The sequence below is a fragment of the Marmota marmota genome, unplaced genomic scaffold (assembly GCF_001458135.2).
Source record: "Marmota marmota marmota unplaced genomic scaffold, marMar, whole genome shotgun sequence".
NCBI classification, from domain to species: domain Eukaryota; kingdom Metazoa; phylum Chordata; class Mammalia; order Rodentia; family Sciuridae; genus Marmota; species Marmota marmota.
In genome coordinates this window covers 6590540-6610402 of record NW_026000078.1, presented here as the reverse complement: position 1 = coordinate 6610402, position 19863 = coordinate 6590540, and the positions used below count along the sequence as shown (strand labels likewise).

At 38.9% G+C, this 19863-nt stretch overlaps 1 protein-coding gene across 5 annotated transcripts in view; it reads right to left on the bottom strand.

Annotated features, from left to right (window-relative positions):
- Ntng1 (netrin G1) overlaps positions 1-19863 on the bottom strand; it is a 332898-nt gene that overhangs the window by 75398 nt on the left and 237637 nt on the right. For all 5 annotated transcript variants that reach the window (XM_048814630.1, XM_048814632.1, XM_048814628.1 and 2 more), the window contains exons 3-4: positions 12544-12716; positions 371-397 (exon numbers count right to left, since the gene is read on the bottom strand). In XM_048814630.1, coding sequence (XP_048670587.1) covers positions 371-397; positions 12544-12716 — 200 coding nt within the window. The remainder of the gene's footprint in view (positions 1-370; positions 398-12543; positions 12717-19863) is intronic.

Below are 19863 nucleotides of genomic sequence, written 5' to 3'. Positions count from 1 at the left end.
TCATAGAAAAAGAGTTCAATTTGATTGTTGACTACTATGTATAGGTAAATAGGAGTGTTTCCATTTTTGCCAAATGAACTACAGTTTCCAAGTTATTGCACCTCTGTATAGGTGGCCATCATTGGTCAAAAGTATTCAGGAAAGCTTTGGCTCTGACATATCCACAGGAGAGTTGTGCATAAATAACTGTTCCGTGTTTTCACCATGTCTGTGCAGAAAACCGACACAAAAATGCAATTCACAAGGAAAATGCTGTACTGCATCAGAAATGGACATTGGGAAAATAGATCTGAGGAGCCGAACAACAAAGCAAAGCTAGCCTAGACTTGGTTTGGTGATTTTTTTGTTGTTGTTGTTGTTGTTTACTTACTACCAATACTGGAAATACTGGGAATACCTGCAGAGAAAGAAAACAGTAAAGAAAAACTGTTAGCTATTTCTTAGTACATGACATCTTTAACTTAATATATAAAGTTAAGAAACTTGATACATGATAACATTCAGAACATTAAGTTTAGCATAGAAAAACAATTAAACCAATTTGTTTTTATTTTTGAGCTCCTGGGCTGATTAGAGTTGGAAAATTAATGTTCAACTTCAACAGCTGGTGTAAGGAAGCCTCATGGTGGCAAGTATTTTGTGTTTGACTTTAAGGTTCATGGATATTTGTTTGTGGTTCAAAATAGGTACTGAACTAGGCTTATGTTCTGGGAACAGCATACCAAATATCCACTGTGTGAACCTGTGCAAATATATCCACATATGCAATAAATCTTTTTAAATGTGTTATGAGATGCATGTGCTAGCTGTTGAAAATCATTTGGCACTTTTTTGATTAATTTCACATAACCATCATTTTTATTCGTCCTTTACTTGTCAGATATGTGGATTAAACCCTGTAATAGAAACTTAATTGAGCAGAATAATTCAAGAATACATTAGGTAGTTCATATTGATCATGGACCTCATTGATTTTCCACCTTTCAGTTTAATTCACAAGTTGTGCTAAGCTAGTGGAGCCATTTCAGAATATGGCCTAACTTGGGATGTACGTAGACATGAATTTAGTCTGCATCCATGTTAAAACTTCTAACCAAGCAATACATATCACTGTGGTCAAGAGTAGAGGCTCAGGAGTCAGGCCATCTGAGTTCAAAGCATGGCTCTGACTCCTAAATTCTCACCAACTGTGTGACCTTGGGGCAAATTGCTTATGCCTTCAATTACATTGGCTTAGTCTCCTAACTCTCTGGGTTGTTGTAACGATCATATAAATTGATAGATGGAAAGTCCTCAGATATTGCTGCACAAGTTGTATGTGTTGTATCTATCCTTGCAATGATGACCATTATTGCTATGGTTGGTTCACCGAGCAACACTCTTATGAATATTGCTAGTTAAAAGTCAGAGACTTCCATGCTCACCACTAAATCTGGGTGGTGATGGGGGTGAGAGCATGAGTTTGGAATCACAGACCTGTGGGACAGTCCTGCTTTGCTACTCATGAGTTGGCAAGTTCCCTAGCTTCTGTTTCCTCATCAGAAAAGGGACCAGTACTAAAACTCTCTGAGGCTGCTGTGAGGATTGAACAAGATAATCCATAAACATGTCTGACACATGGTACATAGCCAATAAATGATAGCTGTTAATAAGCTGTTCAACTTGTTCTTCACATCATTGAACTGCAGTAACAGGTGTTAACTGTAAGAATCATTATGCTTTTATTTTAGTACTTCTCTTTGAACAACTGCCCTCTACTTATTTTAACTAATCATTGTACCCTGCTCAGAAATTTCTAGGTTGGCATTTTTTAAAACCAAGAGATATTTTCTTATGTCTGATAAGAAAGGAGAAAGTGAGGAATAAAGGCTTCCTAGGTTTTATTTACTTTTTTTTAACCATGAAAGGAATGAAATCTTACTTTCATTTTTTAGATACATTAAAAACCTCTTGATGTTAAATACTCAGAGTTTATAGTGTTTCAGCTTAATTACTGATCTCCGATCAACCCAAACTGGAAAACTAAATTTCCATTTCCATATTTTAACTCTATTCTATGAACTGAATTTCAAGCTGAATGTAATTTCTGTGAAGAATGGCTGGCTTCCTGACTCTGCACTTCAGTAGACTGTCTTTGCTGCAGTGTGACATTGACTTGGGACTGAATCTTTCTTTCTTTTTTCCTTTGTAAATTCCCCATTGGGTTAGGCATGATAGCAGCATCAAAATTTTAGAATCAATTGCAGAAGCTCCAAATTTCCCCCATGATTGAACATCCTGCTCCACTGCAGGGAACTGCTTGCCTGTTGTAATCCATCAAAGAGAATGGAAGTTAAGATGGCCGAAGAGACTTCATGTGTTTTCAAACTTACATGGAGTCCGAAGTTCTTGGGGTGTTTGGCAAGACACAATGGAAAGCAAATTTGCCAGATTGTTTTATGCAGTACTTGCTGCAATTGAAAACTTCAGAAAGACATAGAAATTTTTCCATCCCCTTGGGGATACCAGTGCAGGAAAGTCATGTTCATTCCAAGAATATACGCCACGCCAGACAAGGCCGTTCTGAGATCCTATTTTCCTCATGAAGATGTTATTGCCTAGCATTGGCTGCTTAAAATTCAGGTTCTTCTTCATTTTGTGGTTTACAATTTTTTTGAGAGATTGCCAGATGACTCACTTTCTATTCCACTGCAGTAAAATGGGAATTGCTTAGAAAAGATTTTTAAACTGCTCATTTGGATAAAGATTTTTGAAGTTGAAAATATCTGAACACCAACAGTGTCCATTAGTATAGTTTCAGATGCTGTTTTTTTTCCTAATGGTTCTTATTTTACAATGTCCAAATAATACCTTGTTTTTGGTTGCCTGCAGACACCTAAAGAATTTCATAAACCTCTCACATCTATTAAAAAGGCTACAAGTAAGCCATGAGAGATCCTTCAAACACTCTAGAATATAAGATAGGAAGGCCTGGAAATGAATTTCAGCAATTCATTTCATGAAAGGTGGGTGTCTTTAGGGCCTGTGAGGAATGAATCAATGAATTCGATTGCATCTTTCAACAGCGACTGTGACCATAAGCAACAAAAGTAAGTCAGATTATGCTCAGGAAAATTGTCTAGGCACATGTTGGCAGTTTAAAACATTCCCTGTGATGTGACATCTATTATGTAAAGAATATGTTTACATTTAAAACTGGGCTCAGAAGTTATTTCTTCCCTTTCTTTTTCATACCCCTGATGTGAGGTAGCTGCTCTCTCCTTTGTGATCTCACAGCCCTTGGTACAGGTCTCCATGATCAATATATCAATTTATTTGTGATTGTTTTTGCTTTTGCCTGAGAGCACCAAGGGGACCTCACCCTAATCTTATCCTTTCTGCGTCTCTATATCTGCCCGGGATGATGCCTGATACCTAAGAACTTCACAATGTGTATTTACAAAAATACCTAAGAACTTCATAATGTGTATTTATGTGTTTCCATGAAGGTTCCTATCATTGTGAAAACATCATTTTTGATCATAGCATAACTTTTAAAGATATTTTTTAGTTGTAGAAAGACACAATGCCTTTATGTGGTGCTGAGGATTGAACCCAGGGCCTCACACATGCTAGGTGAGTGCTCTATCACTGAGCCATATCCCCAGCCCCCATAGCATGATTTTGTCCCCTATAAAGTGTTTCACTGAAATTGAATTCAGGCTTAAGGAACTTTTTTGTTGTTTTTGCATTCATAATGCTCTTCGGATAGCAAGAGTTATGTGTAGATTTCTTTTCACTGCTTTGTTTTTAATGAAACTCAGAGGCTTGAGCACAAATGGGTCCTCATCTGGGGAAACTGTCCAACACTTAATGTTTGGATCATTTTCTTTCTATTCCTTTTCTCAGATCTTCCTTTTTAATTCTCATTTGATGCTATTATTTCTATCTTTCTATTTCTCTAAGCCATCCAGAGGGAATACAGATTTTTGTGGGGCCTAGAAGGGCATACGAATTTGAGAGCTCTCTTTAAGACAAAGGACATATTATTAAACTATAAATTTAGACATGAAACTGAACTTTTTTATTTGGAAAGAATCAAGTGAGGAACCTGAAGTTTGGTTTTATTAGGGAAAATCCATCTCTGAAACAACCTCAAAACTACTTAAGATAAGTAGCTGATAGGAAGGTAAAAAAGAAGGGAAGGAAGAGAAAGACAAGAAAGGTTAATTCTCAAGAGTGATAAAAAATTTGAGAACTGAAAGGAATTGAAGAAGTCATCTAATTCAGTCCTTCTGTTTTACAGAAAAGGCATAAGGAGGTGCAAGTGCCTTGTCCAAGTTGTCCCTTCCTATTGAACATTGAGGTATGTCATTTCTGGTGTCTGAGACATTGCTAAACTTGCACTGAGGAAAGGAAGCACAGACATGCATGAGCTTCAGAGAAAGTTTCTGTGGTACACAGTATATGATCTTAGTACTAATACATCTTCTAGAATAGAAATATTACATCAGCGGACAAATACATACAACTCACAGGGCCATTGTGCTACCACCTTCCAGAAGAATAAGGGGAGACTTGGCTGGTAGGTATTTGCAGTCCTTCCCTCCTCAGTGAGCCCTTTCTACACCCACATTTATTTCAATGATTTGTTTTAAAGGAATTTATGTTGCAATTAGACAGATACGAACCTTATAGAATTATATAATATGATATTTTCTGCTTCTTGTTCTTTAAAAAAATAATTTACTGTCCCTCCCCCACCAAGCAATAACTGAAGGGTGGGTACATAATTAAGACACTCATTAGTATATTTTCAGATGCTGTTTTTTTCCCCAATGGTTCTTACTTTATAGGGTCCAAATATGGAAGTCAACATGATGGAGATCTCAAAAATAAATACCCCGATCTGCAGAAGCAGATTAATGCAGTGCTAAAAGCTATAACTCCTTTTGAGAATCAATGGAAGGTTCAGCAGCTTTTCATCAAGAAGAAAGCAGAAGGGATAAGGATTCAGCATGCTTCAAACTGAAAGGAAAAATTACTACTGTTGTGATAGATGGTTTAACACAACCCATCAAGCAGGTGACTAGATCTTGCAGGCAGACTGTAACCATCGGGAGCTCTAACTCCAAAAAGGCTAGTTGAAGAAGAAGTAGGTAATGAGTAAGAAAACATTCTGCAGATTCATTTATATTCTAGAGGAATTACTTCCAATGTCCTTCCAGCCTGAATCTCCCATCCAAACAACTGTTGATGGGAGGTGTGGTGAATTGTCTCCCAGGAACTTGCAAGTGAGGGAAATAAGATTGCTTCACAAAATTTTGCTGCAAAATTATCAGCTAAATGATCCAAGAAGGGAGAATTCACATTACCTATGGCCATACAAGGGCTCTGAGACCTGATTGCACACGGCAGACTTGAAAGAGGTGACATTAACCTGACTTACTGTATTAACATATCTGGAGAATGGAATAATGAGCTCATCAGAAGGGGAAAGCCTAAAAAATGGAGCATCTGAGATGTATAGTGGCAGTACTGTCTTAGCACTGTTTCAGAGAGAGGGAGTGATAAACTGCAAACCTGCAGATCTTAGGAGCTGTGTTGACATTAGGAAGGGCTGACCCTGTGGTAGGGAGGATATGTCGGGTGTTTCAGCTTGATGTTATTAACATGAAGCCATTTAAGCCTGATCCTGTGCTCACCAAGCAACCTTCTGATTATTTTCTGACTCAGCATCTAGACTTTATTACAGAAAAGAGAATACACTGGTCATAAGGACTTGAATATTCTGAACACTATAACAGTTATTTCATATTGTGGATGAATAAATAGGCATTTGGCCACAATTTATCTCCCCATATAATTGTCTCCAAGGAGAGAATTTGCTGATCATTTGCTAGATCTCATAAAACATAATGACCATAGCAACCAACTTCATTTCATTCTTACTATGTCCCTGGCATTGTCTAAATCCCTTACATGTATTAATTCATTTAATTTTATGACAACCATGTGAAGTCAATAATTATTTCATATTAAAGATGGTGGAAATACAAATACATAAGAGGCTAAAAATTGCTTTCAATCATCCCAGTCAATTGAGAAGATGACTAAAATTTAACCTAGGTCTTCAGGTTCCAGATTTTGGCCCATAAACAACACTCAACAACTGTCATTCAGTTTATTGCAGTTTCTTATCTCTAGTCTTCAAATTAAAAAATATTAAAAGAGAAAGTTGGTTGTTTTTTTCTCCCTCCAAATATATCTGTAGCACAATATAATGTGATCTGAACTAATTTGGTACAAAGTGGACTGGAACTGATTTACGTTATTATTTATAGACTTCCCTTATCCAACTTGGTAAGAATATTCCTATGTTTGCTGCAGAAATATTAAGATGTTTGATTAAGTGGGGCTGCGTCATATTCTGCTGTGGGTATTGCTATAATACATGTGCACTGTATTCTTGTTCTCAAATCCTAAAAATGTTACATTCTAAATCATATCTAGTCCCATGAGTTTCAGGTAAGGGACTGCAGACTAGGGGCTATGCATGAGTAATTTGGTATTCTGGATTTATATATATGGGTTAACAAACTTGGTTCATATACATCAGGCTCTGTGATGAAGACTCTTCTTAGTATGCTGAATGAATTAGGGTTTTGAGCATGAAAGACTGGTGGTGAGAGCCTGCTAGGGGTCAGGTCACACAGACAGTGAATGCGTTTAGCAAGGCCTGTAGAAACCAGCCAGCCAGTGTGCTGTCCATATATGTCTGGATGGGCCCTGAGGATCAGTGAGACTCTGTCCTATTGGAATTCCTGTAAGCTCTCAGATGGTCTCTCCCTGTTGGAGATGGAAGGTTCTTGTGATAGTGCTGCTGAGCTGAGAAGGCCATATCCTCCGGAAGACATAGAAGATTGATGGGAAACCAATAAACCCAGGAGCACATTATAGGGTTATTAGGAGTACTTGTTCATTCACCAGAGTAACTATTCCACAAACATTTATAAAGACCAAGAAAAAAAACACAGCCCTGCTTTTAAATTGCTAATATTTTAGCTCTTGAAGTCAGACAGATCTGAGTTTGAAGTTTGCTCTGTCATTCATTAGCTGTGAGACCTTAAGGCAGCTTACTTAACCTTTCTGTGCTTTGGCTTCCTAATCATTAAAATTGAAGTAATAATAGTACACATCTAATAGGGATGTTGTAGGACTTGAGGCAATAAAACACTTCATAAAGTTCAAAAGCTGATGATAAATATGATAAAGAGTAACTATTATTATCCTTATTATCATTTTTTGTTAGACATAGTTTTGTAAGTCTATATATATTTGTAAGTCTATATATATCAAAAATCTAAAGAAAGAGAAGAGTAATTGATTTTGCATGAGAGACGTTAGGTAGCCTTCAATGAGGAGCTAGCAGTGAAGTCTTGAAAAATGAGCAGGATTTCAATAAAAAGTGAAGAGAAAGGAGCTTTGAGGGTAAGGAATGAATTTAGTATAGAGCATGTTGACTTTGAGATCTTTACAGACGGCTGGCAAAATTGGTCTGGACTCACTAAAAAGGTTGAAAGTAGATTTGGTTGTTTACTACTACACCAATAATACTGAGAAGTAAGACCACAGGAATACAATGAAATGCCACAGTAAAAACAAACAAACAAACAAAAAAAACTGTAGACTGAGAAGAGGTGAGAAGCAGGAGCATTTAAAGAGGAACAGAGGAAAGCCTTCAAAGGCAGAGAAACACCATGTACGGATCTAGAAAGCAAGCAAGTTTGGAGAAGATTGGCTTGTTTAAACCGGTATCAAAATGGAGCCTGAACTCCAATAGAGGACAGAAAAAAATCACTCAAATTTAATCTGAAGGCCAATGTGGACCAATATGCTGTCTTCGGAGTCAAGACACACCTGGATTCCAATTGCCCCTTTCACGCTTACTATCTGTCCAAATCTTAAACAAGATACTTTCCCCGGTAATCATATGTTTCCACATCTGTAAAATGAAAATTCTAGTATCTTTGTCATAAGACTGTTGTGAGCTTAAAATGGACTGATGCTTGTGAAGCATTTAGGAAATTGTCTGGATAATGACACACCCGTTTGTTCACCTGGGAAAATAGAAATCAGTCACTGCAAATTTAATAGTAGGGAAAATAATAGAAAAATCATCAAATTACTTTCCATCACTCAGAGGAGACCTAGATATTGTATAACAATTCAAGTTGGATTTCTGAACAAACAAATAATGTCAATGTCAGACCAATTTAATTTTCTTTCTTTGAAGAATATTAGACTGTGTAGGTAACAGAAAACTAAGAGAGCGAATACAACTGAATGAGCTGGGCTTTTTGTCTGTCTCCGTGACATTTCTATGACAGGGCTGAAAGAAATTGTTTGGACCAGCATGTCCCCAAAAGAGTGTTTTATAGAAAGTCATTAAGTGTTCCATGAAGCAAATAAGTCTGGGAAGTAGTGGGTAGGACAGGTTACTTTACTGTAGGGCTTCTCAAATGTATTTAATAAGGAAATGTGACTATGCAAGTGTTAGGATAGAACACAGCACTTTCTAAACCTTATTTGGACATAGAATTCTTTTAAGGGTTGTAGAACACCATTTGAGAAGCAGAGGTGTAAATATTACACTGGAGCTATGATTTCTACAGGGAGATTATTAAGTTTTAAGAATTTACATGTAGACAAATATCCTGTGTTGTTCCACAGGGATAAGAGTTTAAACATTGCAATTTAATGCTTCTCTCTATGAGCTAGACAATGGGAATCATGAGCATCATGATTAAGCATGGAATTGGATAGGGGTGCTATCTGTTTGGAAGATGGCAATGGAATTCAGAGGACTTTCAAAATAGAATTGAATATGAAATGAAGATCAATAGAGAAAGATGTCTTTTCTACAAAACATTAAGTTATGAAGGAAAATAAGAAAAAGATTTTTATACACACATATATATCTTATAAATGGCAAGAAAACACACTAGGTGTTGAATAGAAGCACAAAGAATAAAAATAGCACCACAAAAATTATTACTCTGCATTGGTCAAGTTTATCATCTCTCTGGTGTGTCCAACTGGGAAGGCTTTATTCTAGACTGTTGATGTTCTGCCGCAGTCTGGCTGGGCACAAATCATGAGCCACTGAAGCAGGAACAAACTTTATTTTTGAACTGCAGGAAAACACTTCACACAGCTCCCGGGGGAATCCTCCTGAACGCCACGTGGCTCGTCCAGGAACCCCCAGCCGGAAATATCTCTCCCGGAAATCCCTCCTCCTGCACTTCCCCAACCAATGGGAACTCTCGGGAAATCCCCGGAAATCCCCAGGAGAACTCCAAAATAGTGCGAGAACTCAAAAGTTGCGGCAGAGGCGGATAGTAATGCCTCGCCTGTCAATCAATACTGTTGGCAAAATGCCAGGGGCCATACAGACTCGGCCGTGGCTCTCAGCAATGTTCCCCAGGCTTCTTCTTCATCACTATATGCTCTGTGTTGCTATGGCATGCAGGACCTCCAAAGCCCAGAGACTCTAAGCAAGGTGCCAATCTGGGATGTCCCTGAGTTGTGGTGTAAGTGTCTTTGGAAGGAGATCTTGTAATTCCCTGCTTTAATAAAAGCATCCTACTTCTCTTGCTAAAACCTGTGGCAGTGGGAAGCACCTGACCTTCCTATCCAAAACTTCCCTGGCTGTTTGAGATTCTGCTAAAATTTTGAGATTCTTCAGCATGAGAGGCATTTCTAGGCTACTGAGAGGAAGGAAAGGGCCTGAGGTTGCAGTCCCTCTTTTCTCATTACTTAGATTTGAAGTTTGGTATTAGGATATGACATATTCTAAGTGTCTCTCTAAGATAACTGACTCATCATGCATCAAGTAGAGCCATGTGAAAGTGGGTGTGTGTATGTGTATGTGTGTGTATGTGTGTGTGTGCACATGCATGCATGTGTGTAAGCAAAAGGCAATGTGAATGAAAAGAGAATCAAAAAGGTTCAGGAAGTCCTGTGCTTAGTGCTTGGTTTGAAGTACCACACTAATTGCAGAACTTCCAGGACAGACATGAAAGGGACATGAAAACATTATCACATGAAAAAGGAGTGAATGATGCATGATGGTTAACCAGAGAAGAAATAAACCAGAGTCAATATAGCTCTTTAACTATTTAAGATGGGAACTCAGAGACACTCAACATTGATGTTAAGAAAAGACTTTTGTAACAATTAAAACTGTCCAGCAATGGGCAAGACTGCCTCATGAAAAATATCCTAAAAATAAAGTATTTTTGAACACTTACTTTGTGACAGGTGTTATGCTAAACATATTGCATGCATTAGCTTATTCAATCCTCTCAAAATCCCTGTGAGGTAAGAACTTTTATTATCCTCACATTTTGGAAGGGAAACGGGGTGTGGGAGAGGGTGGCTTACTTTTTCAAGGTCACACAGCTAGGTAAATGGAGGAATGGGATTTGATTCTAGAACATGTGTACCAAACTCCTAAATTTCTTACTGCCATACTTGTGTATTTTAAACACTGTCTGATATGTCAAGAGATTTCTTCCTTGCAGAACTAGACCATTTCAGACAATCTCTAAAATTGTTCATCAAATCTCTGCCATATTGGTGACTAAAATGATGAACTGAACCCTCCTGGCCACTAGGTCTGTCACTTTCCTTTTTAACAGAGATGTAGAAAAGTTCAGAAGTCAAGAGAAGTCCAATAAAAACTAGGGGATGAATGGACAATTTGCCCTACAAGGCAAATCAAAGGAGGTTGCATTCCTTTGGCCAGGGACTGACTTGATAATCTTCACGATGCAAAGGGTTAGGTTTTATGTAAGTCATTTCCATGGAGTATATGATAAGACATCCATTTCTGTGAGACAGCTTGGCTGAAATGAGAAGGTCTTCCCAGTGAAAATGTCTTGAAATAAACAAGTCTTTGAAGCACAGTTATGGGTATAAGGTCCTGTTAGGATAGAAGCTCATACTTTCAATAGCAGTTGACCCCTGCTGCTTCTCTGGTGGCCTTGGCAAGTCAACCTGCCCCGAGGATGAGCCAGGGTGCTAGCAAGTATTTTTGAACTTCGTCCTCTTTCATCTGTCCCACTAAAGAATTCAGTAGACCCTGAAAATGAAATCTGAGCCATTTTTCTTTTGAGAAAGCTTTAAACTAAATTTGACAACGGTGGTGAGAGGGGTTCTCAGGTAGCCAGCCACAGGGTATTGCAATAAATAACCTTGTGAGACACCTTCCAAGTTTTCAGTCTCTGGCTCTCAACAGTTGAGTCTCCATTAATAAACTCGCCTTGAAAAATCAACATTTCCGCTCAACAGAGCTTTAATGTATTAATTTTAGGAGCAAGAAGTCAGATTTTTTTTTTCTTCAATGTAGAAAGAAACTGAACACCCTTGCAAAGAGATTTTTTTTAACCTTTTGAGGGATTTTTTTTTTCAGCTTCACAGAAAGTTTATCATAATTTCATGCCCCACACTTCATGGCTTGTTACTTGGTCCATTACTCTTACACTTAACTTGATAAGGTCGTGGTTCTTGTGATATTAGTTTTTAGGTTTGGCTTCTCACAGCTGCAGCTTTGAAGTGCCTGATAACATTTTTAGCCTTGCACAGAGCCAGTGGCTTTTTAAGTTCCCATTCTCCTGTGCTCATTGTCCTGCTGTTCTCTTTACTTCTCACTGCATGGGTATATACTAACCTCGCCCTTTCTCTGCTTTTGAAAGCAAGCTAACCTTGGGCTTTTGCAGGTGATTAATCGTTCCATCCATGGAGTTTGGCAAATTATTTGGGAAATAATCGCTTTTCTCCTTGAGCCTGTCAGAGTCTGATCTCCTTAGGATGGTTATTCAGGGATTTAGTATAAACATGTGTGGCGCTGGGGCATCTCACACAGCTCCTGGGAGCACAGATAATACCTGTGCCTTTTCACACACACAAGAAAGCCCCTTGGTACCCAGAGGCCCTACAGTCATGCTTTTTATCTAGAAGCAGTCTCCCCATAACATCTGTGGTGGTCCCGGCTCAACTGCTAGAGCTTGGGAGAAGCCAGTTATCCCACTGAGAAGTGTTAGAATCTAGCTGAAATTAGACAGGAAAATGCTTCTGGAAAAAGCATCTCTTGGGTTACCAGGGTGGGCAATGGGTTTGCAAACACTCCAAAAATTTCTGAAAGTATTTATGGTCAGTTAGGATTGAGAGTTTTCAAGACTTTTGCTATTTCAAGAGGAAATTAACTTGGAGAAGGAGAAAAATCACCTCGTTTGATCCACTTGGAAAATATTGTTTCTGTGATTTTTAAGAAGCATTTCCCAGAACAGTTCATGGGAAGGTAGAAGACTGATTTTAACAGGTGATCAGAATGCTGAAACACACTAACAAAGTAGAAAATAGGGACTAAAACTTAAGCTGCATTTTGAAGAGGAGTGGGACGATGGGTTAGAGGAGTAAAATCACAATTGCAAGTGAAATTGAGAGGAACTATCAGCTCATCATGCACAGAACATTGGATTAGGGAGCAAAGCTACTCACAGGTATTTGCAGTGCCTTTGGGGATGGGGAGATACGAGCCTGGACTCCAAGGTCGGCCCTGATAATTCTTCTTGCATTTCCCACAGTCTGGACCTGTAGTGTTGTGCTCACATTCACATGTCAGTTTGCTGTTGTCATACACACACACAGTGGCATGGAGATTACACTTGCACCTAGGCAGAGAGAGACAAAGAGTTCACTGTCAGTCAGGTTGGTCTCAGTGGTCTAGCTCCTAGGGATGTGGCTCTCAGAATGCACAGTGCTTTACTGCTGCACAGAGTTCAGTAAATGTAGATTTACAGGCCCAGCCCTCAGCATCTTCAACAAGTGCCTTTGGGGGAAGGGTACTCTTATGGTGCAGACTGTTTTCGTTTTACACTTTGAGGGTCTAATCCCAGTCAATTGGGGGAAGGCCTGAAGCTTTCACCAAGCTGTGCTTGGAAAACAGGAGTTCCTAACAGGTCTCCAAAATATTGCCACGAGGGAGAGGGTTTTCTGCGACATTGTCAAATCTGTGACAATTTTGTCTGAGTTCATCTGGTTTTAAAGAACAATATTATCTTCTATTTTCTTCAAATCATTAGGACAACTTTTGTTTGTATAGAATATAACCATTGAAATAATTTGCCATTCCACATGACTCTACAGACCCAAAAGGTTTAATCAGATGTTTTTCATTCTGGGCTCAAAATGACATTTCCTCAGATCAGAAGAGTTTTTCTACTAAGTCCTCTAACTGATCTGGGGGGAGGTGACACAGTAATCCTCAGAAACTTTCCATTCACAGCAAATAAGGTCATCACGAAGGTCTCTCAGAAACAGGCCAAATGACTCTAATAAAAGATGCTTAGAATCCTAGAAAATAAAACCCTACATGTGGCACAGGTTTGAAGTCATCAGTGAAGGCTTTGCCTTTGCTGTCTCTGAATAAAGCTGTGATATATGAGAGGCAACAATGGTATATGCAATTTCCACAAAAGATGCATTCCCATATTTGAAGTCTTTGACTATAAAATTGCAAAGGCCAACTTGATATTTGTTGAGGCAGCAGGTTATAAATTTTATCGCATGAAGCATGGGGCCTCATCCTCTGGAAAGGTGAAACCTAAGTTGACAGAATGACCATGACCACAGGTCAGAGTAATGTATGTCAGAAGAGATGTGTCCACACAGAGAGAGCCTGGGCACTCAGACAAAATGATTAAATACCAAGACGGGCCAGAATCAGAACCTGAAATTGAAATGGTGTGTGTGTGTGTGTGTGTGTGTGTGTGTGTGTGTGAATGAGCCTCCTTCTTCTAGGAATAAGAACAAAAATATAGAAATTCAAGTTTCATAATGATGAAGAAATACAGTAACATTTATGTTTTTCTTTATGGGCAGATGCTGTAAACTAGGAAATGTAATAGAATATTCTTTCTCAGGTAGGAAAATGAAATTCCTAAGCAACTGATACTGGTTTCTATAATGTCTGTATAGCAATGGTTGAGTTTTGCCTCTGATGAACTGTTTGAAACACTGACCTATACTTATGGTAAGGAAGAGAAGGAATGGCTAAGACCATTGAAAAGAGCTGCTGGGCTCCTGCCTAATGAGAAGTTGTAGCTCTGAAAGCAGCAGCCATCTGCTCAGATCCTTGGGGAAGACCAAGCTTCCTTAAGATCTGCTACAATTTTTAATAGTTCTAGTTATCCTCTGCCCTCTGTATACTTGTGATCTGCAATAAACGGGAAGGCTGCCACTTAAACAATGCCTATTTAACTTAGATATATAAACAGCACTTTTGAAGATTAACATTTCCACAGTTTTTTAGAAAGACAGGAGAAAAATAATTCAGTTAAACAGACAGTGTTTAATTATGATCTGGGTCCTATAATAATCTCCTACAGACATGCAGTTATTTGTTCCACTTTGTTTATTAAAGGATCTTTCTTCTTCCCAACATTAGCACCTTTATTTATGGGTGTGTTTATGAATATGGAGGATGTTTGAAACCTAAGTGATAGAAGCACCAGCTGATACTGCCTTAGCACCCTATCTGGTGTTAAAAATTCCAAATGAGGAAATGAACAATGTGACCCCAAAGAATATGCTGGTTTCATGTGTGAAGAAGACCAAGAATGATACTAGAAATTGTCAATTGGGCTATATATCTTATAACCATTCATAGTTTCATGCCTATAGCTACTCTCTGAGCGACAATCAATTTCCATTCTAAAGACATGATACTGAGAAAATATTATTTGAATAACAGAAGGTGAAAGGAGAATGGATGCAGTTAGTATTATTTTTCTCAGATTTCTTCCAATGAGTCACCCATTCTCACCTGTCTGAAAGCTTCTGTAAGCTTATTACACATTCAGACCTCTATCCATTCAATTTATAAGCCTTCTTTCTTTCTTTATTTTTTTTTTGTTGGTGTTTTTTGTTTTTGAGTTGGTGGGGATATCTCTCTAAATTGCCTAAACTGGCTCAGATTTGTGATCCTCCTGCCTCAGCCTTCTGAGTGGATGGGATTATAGGTGTGTGTCACCATTCTCCATTTACCCTTCCTTAAAATGTTTTCTGACCACTGTAGATACCCAGAGCTTTACACTTTCGATTTTGTTAATTACTTCTGTGTGTTTGGTTTGGTTAATTGTTACATTGTTACTTTACGTCTCTTTGTGCTTTTGGATTATTATTACTATTATTATTATTATTGTTATTATTATTATTTTGCTCATTGCACAGCTTCACCCATCTTATAGGGTGGGTATATGAATATGCACCTTGTGCCTAGTCTTCTATGGGTCCTTCCTTAACACCTCCTCTCCCCTCTTGAGTTTCCTATCTTTGCCATCTTCATTTTCTCATCTCTATCTCACTCTGTTCAACTGACCTCAGCTCATTGTCAAGAGCACCCATGTTGACAATCCAGTGCATACTTTTCCTCTTGGTATTTGATGCCAGTGTAACTGACTCTGGACTACTTCCTTTCCCCTGATGCTTTCCCACTGGACACTCCAGCTCATTTCAAGGATCCCCTTCTGCCTGCCTTCTGCCTGTGTTGTTCTTTGGGTTCTGGCCCAACACTGCCAGCTCACTCGGCTTGGGCACTCTTTCCTAGGTTGTCCCTTCCTTTTCTTTTTGTGGTCCTCATTTTCCTTTGAGTTATAGACTTTTTCAAAGCAGTTTTGTGTCCTCCTCCTCTGCAACTCTCAAGTAAAAATATAGAATAAATTCAAGCACTGGAAAACATTTTAAAAGATTCAGAGATCCTCTGTTTCCTGTAGGGAATAAAGAACACCCTTCTCTTATCCCCAGGTAAAGAATATCTAAATGTTGCATCTGTATCTGTATCACTGGTCTCTCTCCTAGATTTCAGATTTATTGATCAAAATACCTTCTGGAGCCAGGTGTTGTGACTCCAGCTACTGGGAAGGCTGAGTCGGGAGGATCACAAGTTTTAGGCTAGACTGGGCAACTTAGTGGGACTTTGTCTCAAAATAAAATAATAAGAGCTGGGGGTTTAGCTCAGAGGTAGAGCACTAGTACATGAAAAGCATTGGATTTAGTCCCCATGGAAAAACAAAAAACAAAAACAAGCCCTCTGGACAACATGAACTCTGGCTCCCCCTACCTCCTTCTCCTTTTCCTTCTCCTCCTCTTCCTCCTCCTGTGTTTTTAGTCTCAGGAAATTTTGTCTCAATAAGTGGTTTCACATTCTACTCAGTTTGCCAAGAATGACTCCTCCCTCTCCCTTTAAAATACATCTGACCTGTAAATGCTCAATCTCTCCCCAAGTCCTGAGCTTTCCATTCGTAGGAAATTTGTTCTCTCAAATTCATATAGTTCCAGCTGTGACCATTGACTTGATCAGGATCATAATGGTGTGGGTCCTGGTCTATCCCAACAGCTTCTCAATAGAAGTCAGTATTCCAGTCACGCTCAGCTCTAGCCAATCTCAACACAATAATCAAACCAGTCTTTTACCCAGATGTATTTGGGTCACTCCTGCCTTAGAACTACGGTTCCATTTCCTGTCATCCTAGGGGTAGAGTCCATGCTCTGTGTCATGGCTCCCCAGCCCCTCCTCCAGCTTCCTGGTACGACTCCTAACTCTACATTAACTTCATTGACTAACTCTACATTGCCTTCTAGTAACCTTATAAGCTATTTCTTTTGTCTAAACCATTCTACTTGCCTACCCCAACCTCTTTTTTTATTTGGATAACTCTTTCCTTTAGATATCAACTTGGTTATCTCAGGGCCTGACTCCTAGTTGATATTTATAAAAACAACCTGCCAGGTTGGGGTTCAGTGGTAGAGTGCTTGTGTAGCATGTACAAGGCCCTGGGTTTGATCCCTAGGATAGCAGAAAAATAAGTAAATAAAAATAGATCTGCCTATCAACTATCTGAATACTTTCCAGCCTTCTAGGATACCTTTCTGGTGTACTTCCATGACACTTGGCAAAGCTATTTGTATAATGAAGTCCCTGATACCTCGGCCACAGATATGGGTTGTATTTTAATTGCTAATTTTTCCATTAACCTCACTAAAGCATAAGCTTCTGGGAGGCAGCAGTCATATCTGCCTTGTTTATTGCAAAATCCTTAATATGTGTCAAGGTGCTTGACACTTAGTAGGTGCTCAAAAAATATCTGGTGATTAAACAAATGAATAATAAACAAGTAAACTCCCTGAAAGTAGGAACTCCATTTGCATGTTCTACCGTGTCTAGTATGGCAGTGGGTTGATAATACAGAATTCATGGGCATTATACCAAGTCAAGCTCTCCATAATGTATATTCAAAATGGCCACATGCCCTCATTATTATTTTTCATCATTAATTTCATATTGAGCAAAGAGAATTCTATAACATCGGTGAGAGCTGGTAAACCCAATTTATTTTATACTCTAGAGAATTCACCAAATGACGGAAACTGAACATAAGAGCTACTCTAAAACAATCCCTGAAGACCCAGGAAGAGAACACAGCTCAAGAGAGAAAAATAAAGAATTTGTTTAGCACAATTATTTGGTGATGTGTATATATTTTAGCTTCAACTCCTCATGCAGGGATGATCACCTTGGTTTAGTTGATGTTTAGGGGAGCATTGTTTGGACACTGGCTAAAACTTTAACTTTCCCATCAGGAAGCCTGTTGACCTAGACCAGCTTTGGGGTTATTTTTTCCTGACTCACTGTGACAATAATGTGCTGGGACAAAACATTGCCAGTGAAAGCTGAAGCACCATGACACTGGCTGGTGTTTGGAAAGAGTTTGCTTTCATTTTCCACAGCTCAGTTTATTCTTATCACTCCTGTTCCAATCAGAAGCTAAAGTCCTTTATTTAGAGTCCTTGCCACAGTGGCTTTTCCTGCAAAGGAAAGAAATGACTCTCACAGTGCTGGGAGATTGCTCTCAATTCCTGGAGTTGTGACCTTCGGCCTTGTGATGGGTGGAGGGCAGGTTTCTTTGACAGCCCACTTGTCTCTGACAGATTCATTATCCATTTCCATGGCCATCCAATGCCCAGATCTACTGTCACAGTAGCAGGGGAGGTAAAGTACAAGGTGGAGACCTAAAAACCTGTCAGTATCCGATGTTCTGGAGAGCCAAGCCTAGTCAACAGTTCTGTTGATACACAGGAACCTCACACTAAGACACTGCAGACAGCATGAATTGATCTGCATGTACCTTGAAGATCTGCTTGTGAGGAAGTGAAAAATGACTGACACTGTCAAATAAGGGCCTCACTAAGATAGATTAAAGAAAGAGTGAGCTCTATCCTGTGATGCAAACTTAATGAACACCAGTGTGTTCTTGCTTTCAAACAGGTCTGTACTTCCTGTATTTTAGTGACCAGCTGTCATGAGTCAATTTAATCTTGCTTATAAAAAGGCTCCAACATTTAGTTCTGTGCCACCTGCCAGTAGGTATGAAAAACCCATGCAGTCTGCCTGGTTTTTCTTTATAACTTAATATATCTATTCTAGGAAGCGTGTTATCCGCCAGAATTTCCTGCCAGTTAGAGGTCTGTATAGTCTATTACTAATGCCTCAAATAGAGGTACTGAGACAAGAAAAAACTAGCTCTTTGAGAAGCAAAACAGGAAGGGAGGCCAGGTGCGCTGATGTGCAGGACAGGCTTGTGGCTACCTTTGCTCCAGAGAAGTCTTCACTATGGAGTGAATGAAGTTTGAGCTTCAAGGCTCTTTCAGGGCCCAGAGGAAGGCCCCAGCACTGTGTTCATTTGGCCATATGCTTTCTACAACTGGCACAGAGAAGATATTCATTATTTATTTATATTAATGGGCGACATTCCCACTGCATGGAGCACCACTCCCTCTCTCCCACTACCATGGAAAGGCTTCTTTCAGACACCACCTGGTTCTGCCCCTGCTGCACCTCTTGCCTTAGGTTGGCACTAACTATATAAATGCTTTTAGAAAAAGTGTTAGCACCAACACCGAAGCTCTGGAAATTTATTTTTTAAAAGGTGATCAATTATACAATGCCTCCTGATATTTGCACCCTTAACTTTTTTCTTTACACTGATGCATGAATTTCTGGCTCCTACCTCAACACATTGTTTGCAATGGAGATTTGCAGCAATATAACTTAGAGATTATGAGTTGCAATGCTGAAACTGGACAGTCTGAATTCAAACTCTGCCTTTGCCACTTATTGTGATGAGTAATTTTAACAAATGAACAGCCAAACAGAGCTAACCCTGACTTCCAACACCTGACCTTGTGCTAGAGCCTTCTGCATGTTCTGTGCATTATTTTATATGAAGCTCACTGTGATCCCATGAGACTTATATTAATGATTACATATGGTGTGTTTGAATATTAGGGGGTTATAAAAATCCAAGAACAAGATGGAACAGTGGTTGTGACCATGGGCAATCTGCCTCCAGAGCTCTGGCTCTCATCTTCACAGAGGGCAGGATGTCTTTTTAAGTATGGCTGAGGCTTAGTCACTTCATCTACTAATCAGGGACAACAAATGCCCATGTGTCAAAGAAGTGAACAAAATTATGCACATAAGCCTTTAGAACAACAGCTGACACAAAGTTCTGAATAAATGTTCTTTCAATTATTTCTTTAATTACTGCAGCTAGTACTACTGACTGGACTGATTCATGTTTCAGATATTAGTTAAAGATAATCTATGGAGAGAAGCTTTAGAGGTTCTATAGGGATTCGAAAACAGAATAAAATACAGAATTCTAAGAAAATGAAATCTGTTAAATAGGTAAGAAGACAACTATAGATATCTACAGATCATAAACAGGGCAATACTTTCTAAAACTAATCATGACAATA